The sequence below is a fragment of the Sminthopsis crassicaudata genome, chromosome 4 (genome assembly GCF_048593235.1).
Source record: "Sminthopsis crassicaudata isolate SCR6 chromosome 4, ASM4859323v1, whole genome shotgun sequence".
Taxonomy (NCBI): domain Eukaryota; kingdom Metazoa; phylum Chordata; class Mammalia; order Dasyuromorphia; family Dasyuridae; genus Sminthopsis; species Sminthopsis crassicaudata.
Genome location: NC_133620.1, coordinates 104,483,820 through 104,507,355, shown reverse-complemented (window position 1 = coordinate 104,507,355; position 23,536 = coordinate 104,483,820). Strand labels below are relative to the sequence as shown.

The following is a 23,536-nucleotide window of genomic DNA, read 5'->3' as shown; positions in this document are numbered from 1 at the left end:
GAGGTCTGATGAGTTCAGAGTTAACAAGACTACCATCTTCCTATTCCTGGAAGCTATGTCCCCCTTTATATAAATCAAGACTACATTAGTTTTTAGCAGCTGTATCACATTGGTGATATTGAACTTGCAGTTCATTAAAACTCCAATATTTTTTCAAAATTGCTATTTTAACCATGTTTTCCACAGCTTATGTTTGTGAAGTTAATCTTTTGTGCCCAAGTACAAAAATCCATATTTATCTCTAATGGAAGTATATTTTATTAGATTTAGCTCAATGTTCTACTACAGGACTTCTTCAACTATTTTATGCAACCCCAGGTATATAAGTATATGAAATAGGTATGCAAATAAAACATGTACTGATAATAAATAATAAAAATTTTATTTTAAAATAATTCTTTCACATACACACACACATATATATTTATCATTTATTAAAGATGAAAGCAAACTTGTACATTAATGAGATGGATGTGTAATAAATAAATAATTATATATTGGTGGAATATTTGATACCTTTTACCACTGCCATTTTTTTTTTTTTTTTTTTTTTTTTGCGACTTAACCACATTCAGTTACACAACCCCACATGGAGTCATGACCTACCATTTAAAAACTGTAACTTGCTATGATAACTATCCTTCCTAGTTTTGTGTCATTTGCAAATCTGATGAGCATAACATTTATGCTCTTATCAAGACAACCACAGGGCCAAGCACAAAATTCTGGGTACCCTCCACTGCAGACTTTCTACCATGCTGACATTTAAGTAGCAATAATTATTTGTTGAATTTTGTCATCCAACCAATTCATTTTATTGTTTAATTGTGTAATCTATGGTTCATATTTAAACTCTTTTTTAAATTAACTTTTTGTATTCTAATTTTTACTAATTTCTAATTTCTATTTTTACTGTTTCTTACTAGATACTGAATGGCCAAAAGACCTCTCAAACCTAACATTTACAGTATAAACTCATTATTTCTCCCCCAAAACCCACCCTCTCTTCCAAATTTCCTTATTACTGCGGAAACCAGTCTCTCAGCTTCATTACCTTGGCCCTATCCTGAACTTCTTAATTTTCTCTCATGTCACATAGTTGAACACCGGCCAAAGCTTACTATTTCAACTTCAACAACATCTATTTCATCTGGTCCCTTCTCTAATCACACAACTATACATAGGTTCACTTCTCACCCATATTACTACAACAGGATCTAGTTTTTCATCATTCTAGTTTACCCTACACGCTGCAGCCCAAGTGAATTCCTTAAGTACAAAATTGATCAGATCAATCTTTTATTCAATAAAGTCAAATGACCTTTATTTCCCAGTTGACAAGTGTTTAAAAATATGAATAGGCAATTTTCACTAGAATATTAAGATATTTTAAATCACTACTGATTAGAGATAAGCACATAAAAACAACTCTGATATACCACCCCACATTTATCAGATTGGCTAATATAATGTAAAAGTAAAATGACAAATATTGGAGGGGATATGGGAAAATTGAGGCACTCATGCATTGTTAGTAGAGTTTTAAACTGATTCAACCATTATAGAGAATAATTTGGAATTATGCCCAAAGACTTATTTTAATCTTTTGACCAAGTAATACCACTGCTAGGTTTGTATCTTGAAAAGATTAAAATAAAAAGGAAAAGGAAAAGAACCTACATGTACAAAAATATCGATAACAAATTTTTGTGGTAGCCAAGAATTGAAAATTGAGGGATGCCTTAACAATTGGGGAATGACTGAACTAGTTAGTGCATATGCTTGTGCTGGAATATAATTGTGCCATAAGAAATGATGAGTAGGATGCTCTCAGAAAAACTTGGAAAGACTTAAGTGAACTGATGCAAACTGAAATGAGCAGAACAAGGGGAACATTCTACATAGTAACAGAAAAAGAATATGATGACTTAGCTATTCTCAGCAATTCGATAATCTAAGATAATTCTGAAGGACTTATGGTGGAAGATGGAGTCTTAATGCAGATCAAAATGTGCTTCTAAATTTTTTCTTTATTTTTTTTAATCTATCCTATATCAAATTGCTTGTCTTCTCAATGAAGAGGGGGTAGAGAGGAGAAAGAAAGAGAATTTGGAAGTGAAAAACTTTCAGACGGAGGAATAAAATTTGGATGTCAAAAACTTTAAAAATGAATGTTAAAACTTTTTTATATATAATCGGGGGAAATATTAAACAAATATTAAGAAAAAAGAACAAAAATAACTAGCTTCTTATTGCCATTAGAATAAAATAGAAACTCATCTATTAGCTTTATAAATCCTTATAACCTGACCACAATCCAATTTCATTGTAAAGTCTCTCCTCTTCTTATCCTCTGATCCAGCAAAACTGGTCTTCTATCTATTCTATCTCCCATAGCTGTGCCTTTGTACTAGAATCCCATGTGTGGAATGTGTTTCCCTTCTCACCTCCTTCTCAGAGCATTTTTCTCTTCCTTCAAGAGAAATACAAAGCACCATCTTTCTGATCAAGGACCACTTTTTTTCTCATCATCTCAAATGCAATTAATTTCTCTCCTAAACTAGTTTTTATTTAGCTATTTTAATTCATTTTTATTTATCTGCTTTATTCTGTATATACACATGTACATATGTGTATATGTACTATATGTGTGTATATGTGTACTATTCTAATGATAGCTCTTTCAGAGTAGGGACTATTTTTTTTTTTTTTGTTTTTGTATCATCAGAACTTAGCACAGTGGCTTGTATAATAGTTACTTAAAATGCATTAAGAATTTGATGCCCAAACATACCAATTTCTTATAGCCTTAACAAATTTGAGCAGGAAAAAGGAAAATCTTAGCCTTAAGGGACAAATCTGTTCTATAAGACTTCATGTCTCAACAACTGTCTCAAATGGAAGTAACTTAGATCACATTTATAAAATACTGACATCCCAGAATAATTTTGAGCCATAACAAGAGAAAGAAGGCACCAAAAAAGACTACAAAAGAAAAATGACACAGCAATATGAAATTATGATTCAAATCATTAATAAATAAAACAAATTCAAATCAAAACAACCTGACAATCTCACAAATTTCACTCCACATCTTGAAATTGGCAAAGATGCTACCAGTCAATGTTGAAGGAGTTATATAGTGCCATACTAGTTATTGTTGATGAATCCACATAATAATTTTGGAAAATGACTTGGAATTAACCAAATCAAGTCACTAAAATGTTCATACTCTTTTGACTCAGAGATTCTACTTCTAGGCTTATATCCTAAGGAAGTCTGTGATAAGAAGAAAGCTATTATATACAAAAAATATTTATATCTTAGCTTTTTAGGAAAGCATAGATTTGGGAACAAAGTAGATATTCATCAATCAGGAAATGACTGATGTGATTATGATTATATGTGAATACAGTGCCATATCACTGTACTGTAATAATAACGAGTATGATAAAAATAGAAGAGCATGGGAAGATTTACACAGTCTGATGCAGAGTGAAGTAGCAGAAAAAATATATGTAAATTGTAACATAATGTAATCAGAAAGAAGAATCACAAAAGTCAAAAGTGTATGTTATAATATTACAAAGAACAAGCATGGCTCCATAAAAGATAGAAAACACTACCCACTCACCTCTTTGTAGAGATAAGAGGCCAATGGATATGGTATATTATATATATTTTCAGAGTACTCCAATGTACTGGTCAGTTTTGTTGACATTTTCTATTTTTTTTTCCTTTCTAAAAATTTTATTTGTCATTATTAAATGTCTTTCTGGGAGGAGAAAAGGAAGGGATACTACCAGAAATTTTGATGATATAAAAACCCCAAATGATATCAATAAAATTTTATTTAAAAAATTAAGTCTATGCTACCTTCCATTCTCTTGAAGATATCTTACATATTTTTCTTCCAGGAAGGGTATCATTTAGAGTCATTCATAAAATACTTCTTTTTCATAGAGAAGGGTAGATATCATCTCACTTACAAACTCTCCATTGGAAATACTTAAAGGGAATGAAAAATTAATAACCAGAGAAGAGTTGCAGTTGGTTGTTTATTTTAGTTATTATCATCAAGAAACCTTTTCTTCCCCATATGAATTCAAGATAAAATTACATAATTAAACCTTCCCCAAATTTTTTTAACCTACCAAAGCTAAAAGAGTTACAGTGATTAGGTAGTAAACCTATCTTCTGAAATTTCTATCCTGACTAAATTTGTCCCCTTTAAACTTCTCTCACAATATACCTTTGGAAAGATTTTTTAAACCCTATCAAAATTAGTACCATATCAACTTCTCAAAAAACTTAAGCCAAAACTTCCTTCAGCTTGCACCCTGAAATCCCAACTAAATAAAAAGGGTTAGGATTACTCACCTTTACAGAGTGGAATCTTTTGGAACCAAAACCTATTCCCTGCTTCAGGATTCCGACAGAGTTTATAAACATGGCCAGTTAATTGGTACCTAGGGACAGATGGTAACATAGCTTCACCTCTCAAGATCCCTTCCTACCCATGCCAGTTAGAGCCAAAGTAGGTACCACTGAGCTAGGGTTTCTAGTGAATGAAACACCAAAGACACAGCTATTTATAGAAATTTCATTTCCACACATAGAAAAGCCCAAGAAGGTCTAGAATTTCACACATAGAGTTGGGTGACAATGAAGAGCTTTTAAAGGAAACCACTGGGCTAAACTAATAACTAATGCACAAAAATAAGACAAAAATTCTTGTTCAAGCTGTATCAACTTACACTTACCCCTCATGGCAAGAGGAATTAACTGGAACCACAGGACTGCCATCTGAGGGTAACTGCAATTGTTCTTCTATGGGTTCACATGAGGCTTCTAAAGAATCAAGACTAAGATCATTTAAAGATACTTCAGAATTTAAAAAAAGTAGCCTAAGTTGAAATCATTAGTACCTTCACACTGTGGGGCCGAAAGACTCCAAACTCCTGAAGACATACAGCAAATTGATTTATTTCCTAGGAGCCAGTATCCAGGATCACAGGTATAATTTACAGACATGCCAGGAGCAAAGTAGTCTCTCTCCTGACCTGTGTGCTGACCATGGGATATCTGAGGAGGTGGTGGGCACTCTGAAGAAACAATATTCTTTATGTAAAAACACCAACTAAAAGGAATTCATGTTAAGTTGATCTGAAATTCTAGTAGGAGACCAATGAATTTCATTCAATTGGAATACTTTTTCCTATTCTAAGAGAAAATGACAGCTATTGGAACATCTCTCATTTCAATTCAATTCTGTAATTCTCCAACAAGATCACATTAAAGCATTCTTGTTTTCAAAAGATATAAGGGAGAAAGCATTTGCAAAGCTTTCTACAATTACATCATACCCAGTACATTATTTCAGAAGACGTAAGGATTATCTAATACAACTCATATTTTATTGAGACCATTCACTGAGAGCTCCCTCTTCTGTATTCCTGAGCTCACACTCTCTAGATGGCTTCTGCCACTATCTCTTCTTCCCCTCATTTCACAGGAAGACATAGTCCTTTTCCATATTAAAGCAAATCTCTCTACAAGTGTTAGTGATCTCATTTCTTCCCATTTTCTCCAGCAGATTGTTTCCTCTATCATCCCTACTTTCTCACTTAACTTTAATCTTTCCCCATCTACTGACTACTTTTTCCATATTGGCCCCATTAATTAAAAAAAACAAAAAAAAAAACAAAAACAAATAAACCCTCACTTGATTGATACACTGTTGCTAGATTTTATAGCTTTTTTTTGGTGGCTAAACTTGGGAAAGTCATTCCTAAATCATCCCTTCCCTCTCATTTTTTAATGCTCTGCAATCTGGCTTCCAGTTGCATAGTTCAGCTGAATACTGTCTCTTCCAAGTTACTAATGATCTTTCTGTTGCCAAATCCAATGGTCTTTTCTTAATCCTCATCTTTCTTGTCCTCTCTGCAGTTTCTGACATGGTTGATCACTTTTCTTGATATTCTCTTCTCTCTGGGTTTTTGTGACACTGATTTTTCTTGATTCTCAAAGATATTCACCTATATTATACTCACAAACATGGGTGTCCTACAAAGCTCTATCTAGGGCCCTCTTCCCTCTATACCATCATGTTTTATTTTTTCATCTGCTTCTATGCATGCATTTATCATCTCTGTGCTAATGATTCTGAAATCTAATGATGTAGCCTCTAGTTAGTCTTTTTGTTCTTACCCTCCATCTACCTCAAGAACATCTCAAACTGGAAATCCTGCAGACATTTTAATTAAACAAATCCAAAACTAGACTCCCTTTCAAAAAAAATTTCCCCTCTTCCAAACTCTTGAATTACATTAAAATCATTAATATCCTTCTAGTCCCTCAATATTGGAACCTAAATTCCACTCATATCTTTCACACTCTGTAGCCAAATGTGCTAAGGTCTATTAACTTAACCTTTCCAACATCTCTCCCATAAGCTTAATTTTCTTCTCGGATATACCAATGGCTATAGCTTTTCTACATGCACAAATTACCCTCCCTCCTCACTTCTATAACATGGCTTCCCTCTCTTTCTTCAAGACTCAAATAAAATATCATACTTTTAATTCAGATATCTTTCTTGTGTTGACTACTTGCAACTAAGCCTGTATATAGCTTGTTAGTAAATAGAATACTGGATGTTGTCTTCTCCCATTGCACTGAAAGTTCCCTGAGAGTAAGAGCTGTCTTTACATTTATGTTCCGATAACTGTAACAATGTATGTACTTATTAAATGATTTGTGATAGAGGACATAATAGAAGCAGTGATTTGCAGGTCCCATAGGTCTAATACCAAAATTGGGAAAATTAGAATCACTTTTTTGTTCTTTTTGATGACTAAATACTTTGACAATATTTTAAATTCAAAAAGATTTTCTACACAGCAACTTTTCATAAATGAGAACTCACAAAAAAACCCAAAACCACTTTTACTTTACTTAGGTATCTTTCACTCACCCTTTTCACAGGCTGGCACTTCAGGATCCCATGTGCCATTGGAGCTACAACGGATCTGACTGCTGCCCCTTAGGGTAAAACCAGCATCACATTGAAATACCACAGTGTCATTTAAGAGATACGGGGCTCTCTGTTCAGATATCTTGTGGCCATTGGGGACTGTGGGATGCAGGCACTGCACAGAGGAAGCAGAAAGCTCGCACCGAGGGGCAGCTGCACTCCACGTCCCGATGCCCTCTTGCTTACTTATGCACTGGAGGGTGCGCTCTCCAATGAGGTTGAATGTCCTGCCTCTTTCTGGATCAGCGTTGCATTCATAAATTACTCTGGTTCCAAATGGAACAGCATCTGTAGAGCTACCCGTGTACTTCCCATTTTCAATTACAGGAGGAGGAGGACACAGGATTGCTAGAGAGAAGAGAGAGGGAGACTATAGGATTCCTGCACACTAAAGCAACGACAGTTTCTGCTCTCAAGACTAACTCTAAAGGAAGCTGGAGGATTTCCCATGACACATGTGCATAAAAATGAATGAGCAGAGGTAAACTAGAATTCTACATGGGAAACATCCCATTGTAAATTGCTCCTCAGGATTACTGGCTACAGAAACACTAAGTGAGGGCACCCAGGGATAATGACCAGGAACTGCTGACAAGTGCATGTGGGGACTAGGTACCAGCTTCTAGTGATTGGCATTTCATATTGACTACAAGGTGTATAGTGGTCTTGCTGCATTTCTGGAGCTCTGTTGACTTGTGCTTACTGGATGATCCCTCTGTATACTGGGTTTGACAAAAAGGCATTTCTATTCTGAAGCTGTGGGAAGCTAAGCTTATCAGATAAGAGCAAAAAGTGTTAAAATAATCTTTAAAGTGCTGAGTATGACAGCCATCATTGCAGCTGATGGAAATATCTGAGCTTGGGGAAGAACAAAATCAATAGCACAAGCACCTTTACAGAGAGGGACATTAGGCTTCCAGACTCCTCCAGCAGCACAGTGAATAGTCTCTTCTCCTATTAGTGAATAGCCGAGATCACAATGGTAGTTTACAGATGTCCCAGGGTCCAAAAGTCCCACATTCCTGCCTGTGTGATGCCCATGGGGGATCTCAGGAGGGGGCTGGCATGCTGAGGAAAGAGTTTCCCATGTCATATACCAGCATAAACAAACAGAACAGGCTGACAAAGCACCAACTGATTAGATAGAAACAAAAAATGGCAGCACAAGGGCCTTTCCAGACCAAGAGAATCCTTTTGCTTCCCTAGGGATACTTCTACCTTCACAAAGTAACCTCTTATGCTTTCTGCTCCAAACTGTTCTTCTGTATATAGTACAAAAGAAGACATGCCTGTCTTGGGATCCAAAGCAAAATTAATATGGTACTTAAACTATGGATACTGGTTGCACAAATTCTCTTGTTTTGTGGGATTATCCATAGTAAAGAAAGAACTCTATACAGCCATCAGAGCCCCAGCAGCAGGACCCAAGAATGGCTGATGAAATGGAGAATCCCATTGCTATTTCAGTGCCTCCCCCCAAATAGATTCTCTCAAAAGAGAGAAGTAAAACTTCTGCTTGCCTTTTGGAGATCTCACTCACCCTTTTCACAGGCTGGCACTTCGGGATCCCATGTGCCATTGGCGCTACAACGGATCTGATTGCTGCCCCTTAGGGCAAAGCCAGCATCACATTGAAATACCACAGTGTCATTTAAGAGATACGGGGCTCTCTGTTCAGATATCTTGTGGCCATTGGGGACTGTGGGATGCAGGCACTGCACAGAGGAAGCAGAAAGCTCGCACCGAGGGGCAGCTGCACTCCACGTCCCGATGCCCTCTTGCTTACTTATGCACTGGAGGGTGCGCTCTCCAATGAGGTTGAATGTCCTGCCTCTTTCTGGATCAGCGTTGCATTCATAAATTACTCTGGTTCCAAATGGAACAGCATCTGTAGAGCTACCCGTGTACTTCCCATTTTCAATTACAGGAGGAGGAGGACACAGGATTGCTAGAGAGAAGAGAGAGGGAGACTATAGGATTCCTGCACACTAAAGCAACGACAGTTTCTGCTCTCAAGACTAACTCTAAAGGAAGCTGGAGGATTTCCCATGACACATGTGCATAAAAATGAATGAGCAGAGGTAAACTAGAATTCTACATGGGAAACATCCCATTGTAAATTGCTCCTCAGGATTATTGGCTACAGAAACACTAAGTGAGGGCACCCAGGGATAATGACCAGGAACTGCTGACAAGTGCATGTGGGGACTAGGTACCAGCTTCTAGTGATTGGCATTTCATATTGACTACAAGGTGTATAGTGGTCTTGCTGCATTTCTGGAGCTCTGTTGACTTGTGCTTACTGGATGATCCCTCTGTATACTGGGTTTGACAAAAAGGCATTTCTATTCTGAAGCTGTGGGAAGCTAAGCTTATCAGATAAGAGCAAAAAGTGTTAAAATAATCTTTAAAGTGCTGAGTATGACAGCCATCATTGCAGCTGATGGAAATATCTGAGCTTGGGGAAGAACAAAATCAATAGCACAAGCACCTTTACAGAGAGGGACATTAGGCTTCCAGACTCCTCCAGCAGCACAGTGAATAGTCTCTTCTCCTATTAGTGAATAGCCGAGATCACAATGGTAGTTTACAGATGTCCCAGGGTCCAAAAGTCCCACATTCCTGCCTGTGTGATGCCCATGGGGGATCTCAGGAGGGGGCTGGCATGCTGAGGAAAGAGTTTCCCATGTCATATACCAGCATAAACAAACAGAACAGGCTGACAAAGCACCAACTGATTAGATAGAAACAAAAAATGGCAGCACAAGGGCCTTTCCAGACCAAGAGAATCCTTTTGCTTCCCTAGGGATACTTCTACCTTCACAAAGTAACCTCTTATGCTTTCTGCTCCAAACTGTTCTTCTGTATATAGTACAAAAGAAGACATGCCTGTCTTGGGATCCAAAGCAAAATTAATATGGTACTTAAACTATGGATACTGGATGCACAAATTCTCTTGTTTTGTGGGATTATCCATAGTAAAGAAAGAACTCTATACAGCCATCAGAGCCCCAGCAGCAGGACCCAAGAATAGCTGATGAAATGGAGAATCCCATTGCTATTTCAGTGCCTCCCCCCAAATAGATTCTCCCAAAAGAGAGAAGTAAAACTTCTGCTTGCCTTTTGGAGATCTCACTCACCCTTTTCACAGGCTGGCACTTCGGGATCCCATGTGCCATTGGCGCTACAATGGATCTGACTGCTGCCCCTTAGGGCAAAGCCAGCATCACATTGAAATACCACAGTGTCATTTAAGAGATACGGGGCTCTCTGTTCAGATATCTTGTGGCCATTGGGGACTGTGGGATGCAGGCACTGCACAGAGGAAGCAGAAAGCTCGCACCGAGGGGCAGCTGCACTCCACGTCCCGATGCCCTCTTGCTTACTTATGCACTGGAGGGTGCGCTCTCCAATGAGGTTGAATGTCCTGCCTCTTTCTGGATCAGCGTTGCATTCATAAATTACTCTGGTTCCAAATGGAACAGCATCTGTAGAGCTACCCGTGTACTTCCCATTTTCAATTACAGGAGGAGGAGGACAAAACACTTCTACAAAGAGAGGAGCAGAGAATACTGCCAAAATTTTCCATAGAAAACCTTGAGTATCATTTGTACACCTACTCTCAAGCACAGTAAGATTTTAATTTCTAATAAACAATAATAATAAAAAAGTTTTTTGTTTTATATTTTTTCATTAGATCTTTTATGTATGTTTGGAGATAAAGCTGACAGCCTTTAAGCACACTGACCATATATATCTCTGAGTTTCATTAATAAAACACACTGATGTTATATACATTTTATATATATATAATATACATTTATCTCTATACTATGAATTTTTATCTTAAAATACAATAGGCTTCTCCCTGAAAGATATAGTTTATTAAGTAGACTTGCATAGAACAATTTAGTCTTAAAATATCTAAAGTGTATTGTCTTTAAGAATAAATTATTTCATTTGGTATGAAACAGGGCGGTAAATAAAAGTCAATTGTCACTATAAGGCCCTAAGATAAAAATGGGATTTTTGGGAAAGGTATTCATTGAACTTGAGGATACATAATGTATATGTATATTATGTTTAATATCCTTTTTCAAAGCTTTTCCAAAACAAACTAATGGCCAAAGGAGTGATATCATATGGTTGAAGAACAGCTTTTTAAAAATCTGTCTCCATCTTATGAAAGAGAAATGGAGAAAAAGAAGAAAGGAATAACGTGTTAGAAAGACAATGAAAAAATTAAAAGGTGAGACAGAGGAAATACATAGGAGAAAAAAAATAAATAGGGAAAGGATACACTCATATAGCCTTTCTTGCTAATAAATTCAAATGTGGAAGACAGACCAGGTACATTAGTAGTCTAGAAAATTTCCTCTAAAATAGGTGTAGGAAATAAGGAAGCAAGAAGGCAAGTGTTAGGATTCTATGGGCCAGATGTTATGGGCCAGAACTTGAGACAAGGTAATCTTCTTGGTTCACACCTTTAAAGGAGTTTGCTCATTGATTCTATAAGAAGCTCCCCAAGAAACCTCCTCCCAGAGAATGATTGTATTCTAGAGACAACAGAACTTTACATTTTGGCGCCTAATGTGGGGCACCAAAGGCAAGTGCATGAAATAAAGAAGATGATGTCAATATATGGGTAGCAGAAATAATGAACCATCATTTTGGCTACCCCTATGCTTGCTTATCACAAAAAAAAAAATACTGCAACTACATCTATTTTTTTTCTTTATTTTTTTATTTGGAAAATTCACAAATAAATTTATTAGATGTAGGCTTAAGGAAATAATTCTTGGCAATTAGAACTATCCAAAAACAGAATGGGTCAAATTCTCCATGCTGTAGATGGCATTCTCATCCAAATACATATTGGACTAGATGTCTTATGATGTCTCTTCCAGTTTAATGCAAAATCTAAAATTAGAGTTATTACCCTACTCACCTATGCAGGTTGGAATCTTAGTCCAAACAACACCCTCCTTGGCAGGCACACACCGACTAGAAGCTTGGCCCTGTAAATGGTACCTAGAGACAGAGTTATCCATAATAACCATCAGTTTGTCCCTTTCAGATTTACACAAACAAGCACTTACAATACCACAAAAGCCCTTTCAAGTTAGAATGCAAGTTGCCCCAATCCAAGTAAATTACTAGAAATTATCTTTTTTCTTGCCTATTTTTTTCATGTCAGGATGGCCAGTATTCAGATAATCAACAAATACTTATTTAGTGCTTTTTATATGCCAGTAACTGTGCTAATCTTTGGCAATACACAGACAGAAGTGGGAAAAGTCCCTGCTCTCATGGAGCTTATAGATTAATGAGGTGGGGTAACAACACATATACATATAAAATGTGCAAAATTAATATGAAGTAATTCTGGGAAGGGATTCCCCAATATTTGCAGTGAGTGGAGGGCAAGGGAAAGCTTCATGAAGAAGGTAGCACTTGAGCTGAGTCTTAAAGGAAACCATATATTCAGGTATCAGAGTTGCAGAAAATTCTGCATGCTTTTCAGGCAAAGGGAGGAACATGAGAATTTGATTTTAAAAGTTAAATGTGTAGCTAGTACCAGCACAAAGGCAAGGAAGTGGGAGATGGGGCCTTTTTTAGAGCAGTAGCAATTAAGCTAATATGGTCACATAACTGTGTTCTCTTGGGGGGAGGAAGGGTATTCTGGAATCTCAAACCCTGGGAGGGGCTCACAACTCCCAGATAAGTAATCTCATTCAATTGGAAATCTTGGCCTAGGGCATAGTCAACATCCTCAATTGAGTGGCTCAAATTGCTCCCCAGCTCCAGGCCAACACTGTCCAGATATAACCAAAGGTTTTTCAACCCATCTTTGTAATCCTGGCGGGACCTTCACCATTAAGAAAGCTGTCTTCTTAGTGTATATAAATCCCCTTTTGCCACAAACTTCAGGTATGTGAATTCTTTCACAAAGAATCTGCAACATTGACCAGAGGGGATCTCTTGCCCTCATTCTTGCACCTCATCATTTGGTGGCCTGGTATGGGGATCCCTGAAATTCTGGCTGAAGAGGTAAGTCTTCTCTTGACTATCCTATAGCTAGGACACTCAAATACCGGGAAGATTTGAATTGTTGGAGCTCCACACTCAGCAGAATTCTGTCTAGGGATGCTCAGATTGAAATTCCTGCATTCTGAAAAAAATTCCCCTAATTGGGAAACATTTTGTCATCTCTCTCTCTCTTCCTAGGGACGCCTAGGAGAACAAGGCACTATAGAACTGGGGAAATCTAAGGTTTGTGGCAAAATGGGACAGTCTACCTCTGTCTCTATCCCTAAGGAGTCTTCCTTAGGCAGTCTCTTAAAAAAACAAAGACAAATTTGTTTTAAAAGATCTCAAAACTAAAAAGCTTAAGCAGGATGCTGCTTAAATTTACTGGAAGGAAATCAAACTCCCTCCTTCCTGTTCCTCTAGGGACACAGGATCCTTCCTCTGCACTCCTATGTAGTCCCTATCAGAGGGCTTCCAGAACAGGACCTTATGTCCCACAATATTTCTTCAATCCCCCTCATCTGTATCAGATCTTCCCAGCCCCCACTCCTCAATCCCTTTGACATAATCTCCTCCTCAGGATACTGATTTTAACCTCTGCCCCTGGGAGAAGCAGCAGATTCTCAGGGAGAAACACTCAGAGCAGAAATACCTCTTTCAATGTCAAATCTCTCCCAAACTAAGGAATTACTCAGAGGCCATTACTCTGAGGACCCCACTCAACTTTTTGAGGTGTCCAAGGCCAATGCCCTCCTTGATCTGTCCTGGGGAGATATTATTCTTAAACAATCTGCCCCATATAGATGGAGGAAGCTGCAGAAGCCAGCTTTGGGCCCTCAACTTTCTCCCCCTCAGCTGCTAGAAACAACTGTTGGACTCTTTAATGATAAGGATCAAACTGCAGCAGAGGAAAAAGACTGCAGATATGGAGAATAGTCCGTACTTTTGGCTGCTGACATTTCTGGGAATCAGAGGTTCCAACCAGGAGGGGCACTGGAGGAGAGACTGCCTACAGGGGACAAGCTGCCTCCCCCAATGCCCTGCCCTCTAGCAGGAGTTTGGGGCTTGGTCAAGCTCCCCCTTGTTCCACCATGACAGCCCAATACCCGACAGCCAGACACCTGATTGTGGCCAGTAAGACCATTGAATTTCTTTTTGCTATGGGGACTTCTTCTCCCTTCTGGCACTCTAGTCTCACTTACCTTCCCCCCATAGAATGGGGATTGCAGGGGGATGTAAGAACTGTTTTGAGACTTTTCCTCTGCCTTGGCAGTTTGGTGATCTATTATTTAAACACTTGTTTCTTCCTATTTCCTTCTATCCTGCTCCCTTATTAGGGCGTGATTTAGTGGTGAAATTGGGGACCCAATTTTCTCTTCTCAGATCTCCAGATGGTCTTTTTGGGCAGCTCCCAAAGCCCTCCCATATTTCCTCTGAAATCTGGAAGAAAATAGATTTCTCTGCTCCAGCCTTAGCCAGGATTAAGAAATTTCTTAAGCACAAACTTTTACCTAGAGAGTTAGGAGATTTGGAGCTACATAACTGTAGTCTTATCTTGATCTGCAGTCCCGAAAGGCAGGGCCACAGCCTGGACAATCTCAGATCAGTTATCTATTTCTCAAAGGAACTGGACTCAGTTTTCCTAGAATGGCTCTTATGCCTTAGAGAAGAAGCCTCAGAATTTACCCTAAGTCACCAGAGCATTTTAAAAGCCAAAGGGCATCAATGGCTTGCTAGTAGAAGGCTTACTAGATATCAGGCTCTTCTCTAGACACCCCTGACCTGACTCTCCAGATGGGCCACACTTTTAATCCTGCCATCCTGCTCTCTGACAACACTCAGTCAGGAGACATCATTCGTAATTGTGAGGAAGCTTTAGATTCTATCTACTGCAGCCGACCTGACTTAAAGACATTCCCCTTGACAACTCAGATGGGGAGTGGTTTACAGATGGGTCAAGCTTTCTTGAAAATGGGGAAAGGCAGGTTATTTTATGGTGACCCTGAATAGCACCCTGGAGGCTAAGCCACTGCCCAGAAAGCAGAACTCATTGCCCTGATCAAAGCTTTGGAACTGGGGAAGGGGATGAGAGTGAATATCTATACTGACTCCAAATATGCTTCTCATATTTTGCATGCTTATGTGGCTATATGGAAAGAAAGAGGATTTTTGACAGCAAAGAATTCTCCTATTAAATATGCAAGAGAAATTCTACAGTTAATGCAAGCTGTCCATGGACCCAGAGAGGTTTCATTGAAATGCATTTTTACTGGTCACTACCTGGGAGAAATAATGAGACAGGTCTGCCAAACCTGCCCAATTTATGCCCAAGTAAATCCTGAAGGAGCTGTTAAACCTCCCCCTCTCCTGAAGCCTGTTCATATAAAAGGGTATAAACCCAGGGAGATTGATTTCAAGGTGCTTTTGATCTTTGCTGACACTTTTACTAACTGGGTAGAAGCTTTTCCCTGCAGGACTGAAAAGGCTCAGGAGATATCAAGGCTCTTGCTAAAAGAGATCATACCTCCCCTAAGCCTGCTTAGCTCTTTGCAGAGTGACAGATAGTCCAGCTTTTCACTCAGATATCTTAGAATATTCCTGTGAATCCATAGAGGCCCTGAAGTTTCTCTTCCACAAGATCCCTGAAAAAAACTCTGGAGAAAGAAGGGTGAAATTGTCTGTGTCCTTCTCACTATAATCTCCTTCTTTCCTTTCTCACCATGAGAACTTTGCTCCTGGCATTCTCTCTCCAGCTTTTTTTTGATATCATTCTATGGCCCCTGCTAGTAGTTAACTCCTTCTGAGCCTTTCAGCTAGGGAGCTCCGTGGGCAGTGGGGCATTCAGGATTGTTGGGTGGGCCATCAGCATCCTTAAGGCAGTCCACAGAGGGGACCTGATGCATTTTTGGCAAAGGCCCCATTCCCAAACATCACCATATTGTCACCATCTCCACTCTGGATGACATCCCACTTTTAATCTGCTCCCAAGATCTGTTTTCTCTAGACTTCAAACTTTGGATTCTCAACTGCCTTTCAGCCTGGAGAACATGGGACGACTGACAAACAGCCCTTAGATGCCCTGCTGCCATCCCTCACACCGCACGCCTCACCTCCTGGCATGAACCCCCAAATTTCTACGAATCTTGTCAGTTCAAAGCAGTTAAGAGGAAATAGTCGCCCCTTTTCCCACATGCATTTGGAGGTGACTGCTGGGGGGGTGGGGATGAAGAGGGAACTCCGCTATTCTGAAGATCCTTGGAGAAAATCTTCAATCCTGCCTCAATAAGGGACATTGCCCCAAGCCTTTTTTCCTTTAAATGAATTTAAGTTTTAACTGCTTAAGGCGGGAATGATGAGGAAACCCCAAAACTCTGAAAAATCCTTAAAAGAGAAAACCTCTTTAGACTCTGCCTCAGGGAGGGGACTCCACCCTAAGCACAAACAGTTTATCTGGCTCAGTTCTGAAACCCATTGAAGTCAATTAACCCTGGCTAAAACCCAGCCTGGAGCCAACCTGGGACTCCACCCATGAGCCCCTTCAGCTTGTAGCCAAAGCCCCCTATTATAAAAGAGCCAAGCTGGAGCCCTCTCTTTGCAGAGGTTCCAAACATGGGAGGCTTATGCCTGCCATGTCAAAGGATTTCTGCCACTGGAACCACCCTGGTTCTGGTGCCCTCCTCTCTTTACCTAACATCTTTTAACCTTACTTCCAACCCCATAATAAGTCTCTTTTATCAATCTAGGTTTTCGGGTCTGTAAATTCCTTTACAGGGGACTTTTGCACCACTACTGGACCTCATTTAACTCTGTATCCTTGTGCTGAATCGAAAGGGGTTGCAGGGGAGCTCTGTTTGACTCCCTGTATCCTGAACTTGCCTCAATTAAACCTAATTTCATTTAGATACCCCTTGTGTATCAATCTCCACTCTGGATGGCACCCCACTTTTAATCTGCCTTTGAGATTGGTTTCCTTCAGGCTCTAAGTGAACTTCTAACTACTCCTTCAGCCTGAAGATTATGGGACGATGCAGATCTCCTGGTCTGAGCTGCTGCTATCTTCAGATCTCAAACTTCCCCTCCTGCCCTGAACCCCCAGTGAACATAATGACAGTTCTACGACCCTTGTCAGCTTGAAGCAACTACAGAAGATGAGACCTTCATCCTGTTGCCCCAAATTTATTGGGGTTTATGAATTCTTTTGCAAAACCTGTAACCGGTCAAGGGGATCACCTTGCTGTTAGGAGGTCTTTCACCCTCAATTCTCGCACTTCCTCGGTTGTACAGGTAGGAGGAAGGGAAGAACACAATAGTGTCCTAGAAATCCAAAGAAAAAAGATTATACTTGAGAAGAGGATGGCCAACAATCCCAAAGGCAGCACAGAGATCAAGGAAGAAGAAAAGCCAAGCATCTGGTTACTATGGAGAGAATAATTTCAGTTGAGTGACAAGATCTTCATAAGGTATGAGAATTGAGGGTAAGAGATCCCCTAATAGCAATAGGATGCCCTTGACCGGTTACAGGTTTTACAAAGGAATTCGCAAACCCCAATAAATACAGGCACAAGGTTTGTGGCAAAGAATGGGATCTTCTTGGGACAGCTTGCTAAGAAGACAGCTTTCTTAGTGGGCAAGGTCTATCAGGACTATTGGAAAGATGGGTTTGCACTGGGAAGAAAATCCTGTTAGGACTTCTGCAAAAATAGGTTGACTTGGCCTGGAGTTAGAGGGCAGTTTGAGCCACTCAATAGAGGATGTTGACTATGCCCCAGGCCGAGATTTCCAATTGAATGGGATTACTTATCTGGGAGTTGTCTGAGAAGGGTGCAGAGAGGGTTTGAGAATCAGAAACATTCTTCCCCACAAAAAAGGTTAAAGGGACACAATTTATATCAATCCAAAGCCAGATTTCAGAGTGTTAGGAAGAAAGTGAAAAAGCAAGTGTAAATAGTAGAGAAATGTAGTAAGTTGAAGGAATGATAGGTTCTAGTGCTATGTAGTGTAGGGGGGTAAGATGAGGAAGATTTGAACATTAAGAGGCTGCAGGAAAGGAACCAGTAGATGCAGAAAGAGTTATAGAGGGTTGGGATGCTGGAATGGGCAACCCAATGGAAAGATTATACAAAAACATAGCCAAAAAAGTCTTTGTAAGAATTCATTTTGCAGTGAGCACAGTTCATTTGCAATTCATGTGTTGTGAATCACAAGACAACATCACACTCACCCCTTATTACAGGAAAAGGTCATGATTGCCCCAATCTGTAGATGTGAAGGTTCCTCTACCTGCCCATTGGGGAATTTTATTAAAGGATCACACAGTGCCTCTAAATGAACAAGAAAGCAATGGGCTAAGTACACGGCAAGTAATGCCATAGATGAAATTCAAGAAATAGGACCAGACCATTTTATACCTTTACACTCGGGAGCAGTGGTATTCCAGACTCCTGAAGACAAACAGTGAATGGTCCTTTCTCCAACAAGAATGTAGCCAGGTTCACAGCTATAAGTGACAGACAAGCCAGGAGCAACTGGACCACTGTGGCCATTTCTAGGCTGCCCATTAGGAATTATGGGAGGTGAAGGACATTCTAATGAGAAATATTTATGCACACATACATACATATACACACAAGATAAAAATCGTTAGTTTGTATAGTCACATGACAATGAATTTCAGCAGAGAATGCTTAAAAACAGCAATAAATTTTGGATAAATGGCAATTAATTCACAAAGTTGCCTTTCAAGGATCAATCAATAGCTATTGTTTGCACTTATACTATAGAAGAATGAAAACAAATTATGTTATGTACCAGACTTTTGTTAGATCACTTTCCTTGTTTTATTTTATAACTATCTTTAAAATACATGATAATACAATAATAAAAAGCCATTTATATTACATTTGAAAGGCTGAAAGCATTTTATAAATGTTGTTTAATTTTATCTTCCAAACAGTTCTGGAGGTGTTGCTGTTATGATCCCCATTTTACACTTGAGTATACAGAGACAGATAGTAAAATATCTAACAGGATTTGAAGTCAGATTTTCCTGATTAAAGGATTTGTTCTAGCTACTATGGTCTTAGCTGTCTGAAATCCAAGTAAATTTTTTCCTTCTTTGAGACAACTTAGGAAACAACAGACTCCTATATATATATTCAAATTTCTCTGCTGACAAGAACATGCCTTGGGACAAAAATTACAGAGGGGCAAAATTCAGGCTTTATGTAAAGAAAATCCTTCTAATCTAAAAGCTATCCAAAAGTGAACAGGTGTGTCAGAAAGTAGTGGGTTAACTCTTACTAGAGGTTTTCAGGTGAAGGTTAGATGATAACTTGCAGGTATATTGAAAAAGGGATCCTTGTTCAGAGATGAATTGGACTAGTATAACTCTTAGGTACCTTCCTACCTACATTTAATGGATATGGTAGACCATGGTAGAAAATAACATCAGAAATTAGGCACAGAAAATTGTTCTCTGTGACATAGTTATAAAGCTAGACATTAAAAACTAGTTGCACATTTAATTAATTAAAATCAAATTCTCATTGGCTATAACATTGACCCAGATTGAAAGATCAGAAAATCAGGATGTTATTTTATACAAGCCTCACTTTAGACTTAGTGTCCTAGAATCAATCCAGCTATTTTTGATTGCCCCCCAAATGCTCTAGCACTATTACATTGGGCTCCCTGCATACACTGACTACATTTCACTGGGGAAAAGTAATGCCTCAATAGGGATATGTAACTCCTTTCCCTTTACACCCCTTTCTCTAAAGTGTGATATGGGATAAGGGTTGGACAGAAACTCCTCTCTTGATCGTAATAACATCCCTTCAACTTCTTCCCCAAGGTGATTCACATCAATTTCTTTCTCTCACTCACCACTCTCACATATTGGCATTGGTGATGGTCCCCATCTATTATCTGCTTGGCACCAGAGAGTGCTGTAGCCTTTTAATGTAAAGTTGGTATCACAGGAAAATATCACGGTGTCACCATGTCTATAAGGAGGTCGGGACCTCAACTTTAGATGTCGGTCTTGGACTTTTGGCACAGGACAAACAGTAGTTTTACTGTAAGCTTCACACCGAGGGGCAGGTTCACTCCAGACTCCACTCACTTGATTTTTACTTGTGCAAAGAGTATTTTTGGTTCCAATCATACGAAATGACTTGAAACAGCTATAACTTACTGCAGTCCCATAGGGAACTTTATCCTTGGGAAGGAATGGTAGCCTACCATTGCTGATAGGAAGAGGGGAATCACAAAAAATCCCTAAAGGGTTAAAGAGATACAAGGGACAAAAGTTAAGTATATCAAGTTCAAGTTTTGCCATAATCTAAATTTTGATACTCAAAAAGAAACCTGAAAACTGACATATCTATCATCTGTCTTAAAATTTATACATTTTTTAATATAAAATAGTGACTCATGTTAATCAATGTAAAAATGTAAATTAAGGTTTAAGTGCAAGTCATATGGCCCCTAAGGAAGAAGCTTGAGTTTCTAATTTGCATATCTCTCCAGACTCTCCTTGTTCCCTCTCTTCTTAGCATTATTCATTTTCAACTACCAAAGGCCTTGTCTTTAATGTAGTTTCCTAAAAAACTCAATATCACAGAAAGTTAGAATTAAGGAAAGAATTTCCAAGACAGCTTTGAGACAGCAATTTATTTTTTAAAATTTCAAACAAAAATTATTCCATGAAAAACAAAATTATCTAAAGTCAATTTCCATTTATTTACTATACTATAGCAGTGTTTATGAAATAACAGATAAGCTAACCAGTAAGTATTGACAGTGACCTCTGTCTATCTGCTCCCCCCCACCCCCCCAGACAATCAGAGTTTGCCATTTTCTCTGTATATCTTACTCCTTTCCTTAATTAGATAAAAGTTGCAGGGAACTCTCCTATCAATGATTACAGTCAAATTCCCTTTGGCTTCATGAGTAGCTATTACATAAAAGGCAAAGGAACTGAAATGCCCCATATATGTAGCATAAAAGGCAACAGCTAGAGTATCTTGACATAGGACAACTAGAATATCTTGACATTAGGACAACTTTTCCATAATAGTCTTAGTTTGAAAAATTAAGAGTGTCACACTTATTTGTCAAATATTATATTTGAAATTATATATATTATATGTATGAGATTATAAATGGGTGATACATTGACAGGAGGCATATATACATGAAGTAAAAATGTGCCCCTCAAAAACAAGGAAAAGAATCTCAAGGATTTATTTGTGCTTTTACTCACGTTCACAGACAGGAATCTTATTATTCCACAAGACTGTCTTTCCACGTAGGACACATGTACTAGAAGAGCTGCCATTTAACCAGAACCTAGAGAACAAGGGAATTATGTACAGATCACAAGATCAAACCTCAACTACAGAGAAGAGTCTTCACTGCTGGAAAAGAAAACAGTTGATCATATATATTTGCCAATTCCAGTATTCAATTCAATTCTGTCAGTATGTTAGTCAACAAACATTGATCAAGCTCTTACTGAAAGAAATGAAGATACAAAAGCAAGGTAAAATCAGTCCTTCCCATCAAGAAACTCACAACTGAACTGGGATAGACAACAAGCAGATGACCCATATATGAACAAGACACAAGGTAAATTGAAGGTGATCTCAAATGGAAGGTACTTGCCTTAAAAGGGATTGAGAAGGGCTTCTGGCAGAAAGTAGCATTTTAGCAGTCTCGAGGAAGTCAGAGAAACTAGGAAGCAGAAGTGAGGAGGGAGAGCAATCCAGGTATAGGAAGCAACAGTCTTCCCAGAGAAGCAATGAGTGAGGAGATGGTGTGTCTTGTGCAAGGAGACCAATGTTACTGGATCATGGTAGGGTACAAGGTATAAAAAGACTAGAAAGGCAGAGTAGAAGGACAAGTAATGAAGAGCCTTAAAATCCAAACAGAGGACCTTTTATATTGGATCCTAAAAGTAACAGAGAACCACTGGAGTTTATTGTGTGTGTGTGAGTATACGCATGAGAGAGAGACAGAGGAGGGAGGGAGGGAGGGAGGAAGAAGAAGAAGAGGGAAAAGAAGAAGAGGGAAAAGAAGAGGAAGAAGAAGAAGAAAAGAAGGAGGAGGAGGAGGACGAAGAAAGAAGAAGAAGAAGAAGGAAGAAGAAGAAAGAGAGAAAGAGAGAGAGAGAGAGAGAGAGAGAGAGAGAGAGAGAGAGAGAGAGAGCAAGCAGGCGAGGACTTGAACTTAGAGATGCTGGGTGAAGAATGAGCTAGAGTGGAGAGAGACTTGAGGAAAGGAGACCAATCCAAAGGATATTACAGCAGAGTAGGCAAGAAGCACTAAGAGCCTGGATCATGGTGGTGTTGATGTCAAAGGGGAAAAGGGCACAAATAGAAGAGATGTTGAGAAGGTAGAAACAACAAGACTTGACAGCAGACTGGATATGAGGGACGTGAAAGTGAGGAATTGAGGATGACAGGTAGGTTGGATGACTAGATCACTGGGAATTTGGTGCCCTTAGCAGTGATAGAGAAGAGAGGAAGGACTGCAGGAAAAGATAATGAGTTCAGCTTGGGGCATACTGAGTTTTAGGTAACTACAGAACAGACATTCAATTTGAGATGTCCAATAGGTAGTTAAAGATTGAAGAATGGGGATTAGGTAAGAGACTGGGCTATAGATCTGAAAGTCATCTGAACAGAAATGTTACTTGAATCCATGGGATCCATGCAAAATAATGGACAAAGGGAAAAGTGAGTGGGTGTAATCCAGAAGGAAATCCAGTAAGGGAAACAGAGTAGTTACTACACAGAGAGAAAGAGAACCAGGAGAGCAGTGTTACAAAACTTAGAAAAGAGTATCAAGGAGAACAGTTTAGGGGATAGTGTCAAAGGCTACACAGAGGTTGAAAAGAATGAAAATTAAGTCAGGAATTTAATAACTAGCAGAAATACAAATCATTCCAGTGAGTCACAATGTCTTATGATCGCTGATCCATCTTCCATCTCCATTTGCTTTTTGCTTGACTGCAAAGCACTACCAAATAGCAAGGGCCCACTGTCCATGTAAGAGCAGCAGCTTTCAAACAGCTAAAAATAGAATCCCCAGATACCTTAAAGTACAATTTTCAATGACTCTTCTGCCCCCAACTTAAGCTCACTTATTTTCACTATTAGGTGTAATTTATTCTAATATATTCTTAAATCTATGTCCCCTCAGTAACAGCAGACAGAGCAATTCCCAGTTTGACTTGACAACAAAGTATGTTAAGGTAAATAGTCGATTTTTGTCTTCAATACATTTCAAACAGCATTGAAGAGAAGTTAGCATTGAAAATAAATTAGTAGATAGTGGTTAGCAGGCAACAGAAGTTATTTTTCCCCCCAAGAACAAAAAAGAAAGGGGAAGAAAAGAAGAGGAAGAATCTTTCTCATTACTTGTTTTGCAAAGCTCCCAAACTGGTACATACAAGCCTGGTATCTC

At 38.9% G+C, this 23,536-nt stretch overlaps 1 protein-coding gene across 5 annotated transcripts in view; it reads right to left on the bottom strand.

The window, feature by feature from the left end:
• Window positions 1–23,536, bottom strand: part of CR2 (complement C3d receptor 2) — a 49,687-nt gene that overhangs the window by 12,006 nt on the left and 14,145 nt on the right. The window contains exons 8-20 of one of the 5 annotated variants that reach the window (XM_074309038.1): window positions 21,333–21,418; window positions 19,952–20,344; window positions 18,475–18,651; window positions 18,288–18,387; window positions 11,985–12,067; window positions 10,177–10,584; window positions 9,528–9,704; window positions 8,577–8,984; window positions 7,928–8,104; window positions 6,977–7,384; window positions 4,929–5,105; window positions 4,764–4,851; window positions 4,381–4,469 (exon numbers count right to left, since the gene is read on the bottom strand). In XM_074309038.1, coding sequence (XP_074165139.1) covers window positions 4,381–4,469; window positions 4,764–4,851; window positions 4,929–5,105; window positions 6,977–7,384; window positions 7,928–8,104; window positions 8,577–8,984; window positions 9,528–9,704; window positions 10,177–10,584; window positions 11,985–12,067; window positions 18,288–18,387; window positions 18,475–18,651; window positions 19,952–20,344; window positions 21,333–21,418 — 2,771 coding nt within the window. The remainder of the gene's footprint in view (window positions 1–4,380; window positions 4,470–4,763; window positions 4,852–4,928; window positions 5,106–6,976; window positions 7,385–7,927; window positions 8,105–8,576; window positions 8,985–9,527; window positions 9,705–10,176; window positions 10,585–11,984; window positions 12,068–18,287; window positions 18,388–18,474; window positions 18,652–19,951; window positions 20,345–21,332; window positions 21,419–23,536) is intronic. The other 4 variants (XM_074309040.1, XM_074309039.1, XM_074309042.1 and 1 more) reach the window with 4 other exon arrangements.